Source organism: Pyxicephalus adspersus, chromosome 9, assembly GCF_032062135.1.
Source record: "Pyxicephalus adspersus chromosome 9, UCB_Pads_2.0, whole genome shotgun sequence".
Classification (NCBI taxonomy): domain Eukaryota; kingdom Metazoa; phylum Chordata; class Amphibia; order Anura; family Pyxicephalidae; genus Pyxicephalus; species Pyxicephalus adspersus.
Window position 1 is genome coordinate 41,640,014 of NC_092866.1, and position 6,640 is coordinate 41,646,653.

General features: G+C 36.3%; 1 protein-coding gene across 1 annotated transcript in view; it reads right to left on the minus strand.

Moving 5' to 3' along the window:
• Positions 1-6,640, minus strand: part of CRACR2B (calcium release activated channel regulator 2B) — a 49,356-nt gene continuing 42,716 nt past the window's right edge. The window contains exons 9-10 of the mRNA XM_072421693.1: positions 5,902-5,973; positions 1-3,146 (exon numbers count right to left, since the gene is read on the minus strand). Of these exons, the coding sequence (XP_072277794.1) occupies positions 2,987-3,146; positions 5,902-5,973 (232 nt within the window). The 3' untranslated portion in view covers positions 1-2,986. The remainder of the gene's footprint in view (positions 3,147-5,901; positions 5,974-6,640) is intronic.

Genomic DNA, 6,640 nt, shown 5'->3' on the forward strand with positions numbered 1-6,640 from the left:
GACATTATTGTTTCCAAGGATGGGGTCAACATCTACCTATAATAATTGCCATTCCATGAAGAATGGGAAAATCATCATTTTACAAAAAGAGAACATTGCTTTGTTTTTTAGCCAGTCCTTAGTCACCACATTTAAGGATTGGTAAACTGAAACATATAACATTGTTTTTAGCCTTAGTTAGCTGAACTCCAGGAAAATCATTATTTAAGGAAAATTTATTTTCCTGGAGTTGGGCTTTATGTGGACTTTTAGATTTATAAATCTGGACCAGTTTGTTCACTGCATACATATCTTGGCCAAATGGTCTTAAGGAAACATGATCAGTCAATTAGAATGGTTTTCCAGGATCCTTGCTAAAGTTTTCTTTAGATAAGTCTGGTGCCAGACATGTCTCCTTGGTCCACAAAAACAAATATTAGGCCAGAGGTCAGCAAACTTTTTTGGCCACTAGGCCTTTTCAGGGGTAGGCAGGAGCCTCTCTCGAGTCCCACCCTAATGGCTCCGCCCCCTGGAACACCCCCTGAAGGGAAATCCCTCTCCTCCGTAATGAGGGAATGTTCCCCATTTACCCTAGCAGCAGAAGTGTTAACGCCGGCTTCAGTAAATAGGGAATAGAGCCACAACATGGAGGCTCAAGAGCCACATGTGGCTCCAGAGCTCTGGTAGTTTGTTCTGGCTCCACCGCAGGTTGCTGGCCGGTATTAGGCCAGATTGGCCAGGGGGCATTAGGCCGGAACAAACTACTGGCTAGGCCATATCTTGCCTAAAGGCCGGAGTTTGCCGACCTCCAAAACCATCCTGCATGTGCATAGAAAGCTTTTTCTGTGGCTGGATCATGAAACTAGTATCAGATATTTATGTTTTGCCTATCTGTCAGGGGGAATTTTGTATTTAAAAAATTTGGAAAATTAACTATTTTTGGGGCTGTTTTTTTAACCAAACACAACAATTTAATTAAAACAAAGATATTTATTCCAGAATGGACCTAAAGCGTCTATCCTTTCCCTATATGTCATCCTATATTCACAAAATGATTATACTGACTGACCCTGGCTTTAATATTTACTAGGCTACTGACCTGAAACAAACAGCCACTAAAATCGCATATGCTATTCTGCACACTTGTCACAGCTCAGTGGTGAATTAAACATGGAAGTAGAGCTTGAACAGCACCAAAAATGTATCATTTCAAAATAAGGTCAGTAAAAACAATATATATAGATTTTTCTTATAACATAAAATCATAATAAAAATTTAAAAAGTAAAAAATCCTATGTTGGTTGGTGGTCTCATACATATTTGCATAACAGGTAAGATCTCTGTAACACATAAATTGCTGCATAACAAACATTGTAAGGATCTACATTAGGGCCACATATAACAGCTGAAAGGGACTGACTATAAATTATTACAAATATCCAAGGATGGGAGATTTACCTACAATATGGGTTTTGTGGTTATTCTTTATAGCCTACACTACATTAAAGAGGGCAATTTCACTTTTGGTGTAGTATGTCTTTTAGCAGCTTTGGTAAAAACACAAATTTAGAATAAACTAAATTGTCACCAGTAACATTCGTATTCCTGTATACAGTTTAGATTATGTCTATAATTTTCAGAATAAAAATGAACACCAGTCAGAATATGAACAAAGCCCACTATATATTACTATGTTCCAGCAGCCATAGGCAAGTCCTTTACTACATTTGTATCCACAAGCCACTGGCTTGGGGTTGCAGAACATACTGGAAGTAACATACAAAAGCATCTATGTACAAATTGGATTTGTTTGTCTAGCCTTACAAAGACAGAAAATAAAACATAATACAAAGAATAAAAACTGGCTGTAACGGAAGCTCTCTATTTTGTAATTCTGAGGTATTTCCCATAAAGTTTTAGGTGAAGTCAAACTTCAGCCAAACTTATATTTGGGTTTGGATGGCCCAGGAAAATCTCCATCATATTTCTTCTTATTGTTGTGTATATCTATTGGAAGGATTCTACCTCTGTGAGAACGTAAATTCTCTCCAATAGGGACAAAGCCAAAAAGGATATGAAAAGTAGCAGGAAGTCTCTTAGAAATCCAAGGTCATCCATGTGACATGGTAGCAGTGTGAATTACGCACTGGAAACCCCAGTGTGTATAAGAGCAGCAGTAAGACGCTCCAATGTAGCAATAAAGCGGAACTCCACCCACCTCTCCCTGCTCCATTACTGATGCCAACTTTTTCACCTAGTCCTCTTCCAGGTTTGGATCTTTGGCCATCCTAATTGGCCAGGCTAGAATGATATAACTCACATTTATTCCAACATTGTACACTGAGCTGTGCACACACAGCTTAGTATACATTCAACAAAAGATTGCAAACAGGCAGATACGTTTGATTTATTTCAGAAGGGACTTAGTCAATCACTTCTGCAATAAAAAACTGCCTACTCACATTTATTTTACACTTTATTAAATATATTGTTCCATTGTCCTTCCATTGCCCCTATTTCTTAACACATCCACAGCCCTTATTTGTTAAAGATATCATTTTCATTGGGGTAATTGTAGAAAAAATGTAAGGTATTGTCTGCATCAATATTCTGTAGAGATCTGCAGGAGGGGGCAATTTGGAAATTGTAAAAGTATAATGGGCCAAATTGAGTAATAAATATTATTTACACACCGTTATTTCACAGTTCTTCCTTATTACTACTGATTTTCAGATTACCTTTGAAGCCACTAACGCAATTTCTATTTGTAGAAAAATAAAACTAAATTGTTCTGTCACCTAGAGAAACATATCCTTCTGTAATGTTGACCTAATGAAATATATCACACAAATATTTTTGCCACAACTCTACAAAAATAGAATTGTGAATACCTATATACACACATTATAATATACAGTATTATAGTAATATTTACATATACACAAATCTGTATAAAGATAAAATAAATTGTCCACAGTTTGACTTATTCACTGGTGCCACCTGGTGGTCAAAGTGTGGGATCACAATGTACACTGCCAGCATAGCTTGAACAGCAGCAACAGCAGCAGCTAGGAACCAGCATGGGTTCTGTGGGATTCTTCTTTAGGATGTCCAACTTCTTTGCTTCAAACACATCCTTTTCATCCCGCAACTTTTTGTTCATGTCCCTGCAACACAGCAAGTATTTACCGGTACATAATTTAACTTGTAGCTTAAACATTGATATTTTTGTGTAAATTGTAAATCATATTAACCCTTTTACTGCCATTCATGAAATGACTAGCTACCTAGAAGCCTAGTAAGAACCATCTAGTTGTTGGGTGGTTATACGGATGTATTGACTTTACTAGTATGCAAATTAGAAAAGCTAGAAAACTTGATCTGCCTGTTTATTCTAGGTCAATAATGAAGGGCCTATATATACTATGCGGTGTATGACCGCATAACATGAGATGCAAATAGGGATCCATTGACTGTGAATATGCACCCAGTGCACCCTGACGTTTAATATATATTTAAAAAAAACTATTCGAATGCGTCCCAATGGCACGCAAGTTTACTTGTTGCATTGTGATGTTATTTAAAATGTATGGCACTGCAATGCATGCTGCATGTTATGTATGTTATCATGTATTACTGTAGCATGGAAATTTAACCCTTTCACCGCCTTTTGGCACACATAATACAATACACATTATAGGCCAACTAATCGCTTAAAATATTCACCCCCCAAATAATATATATTTTCTATAATTAGAAACCCAGTAGAAAAATAGTGATAGTTGCAATTTTTATGTTGCACAAGTATTGTGTTACTGTTTATCAAACCCATATTTTTAGCTGGACAGGGTCAGCCAAATGGGCCCTTAATGTATTGAAAATAGAGGATCCATAGAACGACTAGGCAAATACAGTAATATTTCTGAAAGCCTGCACTGTGGTCACTGGACACAGGATCCTGAGCATGTCCTCCGAGTATAAACTAGTAATACTGTTAATTAAAAGTATCCATGTAAATTAAAATTTGCTCCAATAGCAATTTACCATTAACATTATATATGGCAATGTTTAAATGAAAATTTGTAGCAAAATAACAGCAAAAGGATAAGGGAAGGAAAATTTAGGCTGATTAGGTTTAACTAAATGGTATTAAGGATTTGGATAACACATTTTTTTTTATCTGGTTTACTGGTTGATTTGCTTTAACTCCTGTGATTAACAGATAATAAATAATGTTGTTTTATGGTATTTCTCAAGAAAATTTCTGAACAGATTGCCTACAGTTTGTTCATTTTACACAGCAGTATAGCAGCTTGGATTTACTGGCAAGAGCAGCCGGGGCTGTGAAGATGGGATGAGGAATAGAAGTTAAGTGTTCCAAGTTTTCAGGGTGTACACATCCACCTTAAGTCCTCAAAAGGTACTTGAGGTAGACTCTGACAAAGGGCCTGATTTATTAAAAGCTGAGTGAACCAGGGGGATCAAGCAAACCTGGAATGGATGAAATTCATTAAATTGCATGACTGACAACATTTACCAAATAACAACAAATTACTTTAGGAAATCCATTCCAGGTTTGCTGGATCACACAGGTTTTCCCATGATAGCCTTTTTTTGCAGGCTTCTAGAGCTTTAATGAATAGACCAAAAGTGTTGGCTCTAAATCTTTATTGCCAAGGACATATTCAACATGTCATGATAATCAATGAGCTCTTTTTTATAAATTATTCGCTTGTAAATTCATCTGAAATTTGTTGAGAAGAGTCCAAATCTCTTTATTTTATTACCTATTAAAACAATGATTCGTTCTGCCACCTAGTGGCCACTTGTCAAAATGCACCTCTGTCACACTAGGAAATGCTATATGTATAAATGAACATTAGGACCTTGATTTATTAAAGTTCTCCAAGGCTTGAGAAAATATGCTTTCATCTGTGAAGCTGGATAATCCAGCAAACCTGGAATGGATTTACTAAAAGTCATTTGCTATTTGTTAGCTTTCGATCCTGGACTTGATCCATTCCATGTTTGCTGGATCACCCAGCTTCACTGATAAAAGTGTATTCTCTCCAGCCTTGGAGAGCTTTAGTAAATCAGGGCCAATGAGTGAACTGACAAGGGAATAATTTACGCTGCAACAGCTAGTAAATGAATAGTTATCAGAAGTAGTAAAAATAAGTAAATACAAAATTGTAAGTAGCTGTGCCTGTGTCTATTATGGGTGTATATTTGGAGGAGGATGGGATATGGACAAATATATGCTTTTTACATTTGAGAGTAAAATGGCAGAAGTGGTCAGGCTGCAGAAGGTTGGGCCACTCGCGCTCCACATGATGTGGCTCCACCATGCACATGCCATAGCATTTCCCTCCTAGGTAAGGACCAAGTGTCATTCCAATCTTTTGCCATTCTAACAATGCCCTTTGTAGACTTAATGTTTCTTACATAGCAGGATTACTTCAAATTGTGTAATGCAGATTAAATATCACAGATCTTTGACTGGAATTACCTTATGATGCGTGTCAGGTGAAAACAGTAAATAGAAAATTAGATATACGTGAAGTGCACTTACAGGGGCATGTGATGTTTTTTCTACAACTATATATAATATATATATATATATATATATATATATATATATATATATAGAGTTTCACTTGTTTGTATAAAATCTTTATTACCAGGCAGGTACATATAGTACTTCTAATATACATTGTTTGTAGCGCATGCTGGACTTTTTTATAGGTAAGCCCGACAAAGCCTATTGTCAATTGACTCCCTCTAACTGAAAATCCATGCAAGCTGTATAAGCCATAGACTATAGTTGGGCTGAGATGTTTGTAGTGCTGTACAGCAGGAAACAAAATTACAGGCTAAACCTCCTTGCTATATTTAGTCTATTTGTTGAAAAAATATCAATACCTGAGAAGTTGAAGCTGTCGCAGGAGACTCTGCTTCTCTTTTTGCATATTCTGAGAGACTTTATATGCATCCCTATATTGAAATTACATAAAAGGTTATTCTTACTATTAGATATGACATTAAGTTAACAGTAAAATTGTAAAGTTAGGTCAGGTAATGATGCTGATGATGATTCTACAAGCATCCTTAGAGCAAGCACTGGTTTCACAGGTGATCTATGAAAGCCATTACATGGTCAGTCCAGACACCTGAAATTTGAGTTTTTGGGAATTTTAAAGAGGCCTCCTGACAATTTTTTACTCTCCTACCTCAGACATTTCTCTGTTGTCCCAAGGCCTACACACCTGCTGCCCACTTATGTTGGGAGCATTTTATTGTGGAAAATTAAAAATTATGAAGCTGAAAGATTTGAAATAATGGCAGGGGTTTCATGCTACTGCAATATCCTCGCCATAAGGTCCTGTTTATAAACAAAATATTTAGGAAAAAGGACATTGAAAAAGTACATAAAGCAGAAGGAATTGAGTATTTAACAATGTAATTATACAGTTAGGTCCATTATATTTGGACAGAGACAAGTTTTTTCTATTTTTTGTACATTACAATTAATTTTAAATGCTTGTATGTGGAAGATTTTGCTGTGAACAGACAACATACGGTCAATAACGGTTCTCCATGCAGATGAAACAAGCCATCCCTAAGCTGCAAAAACAGAAAAAACCCATCCGAGAAATTGCTA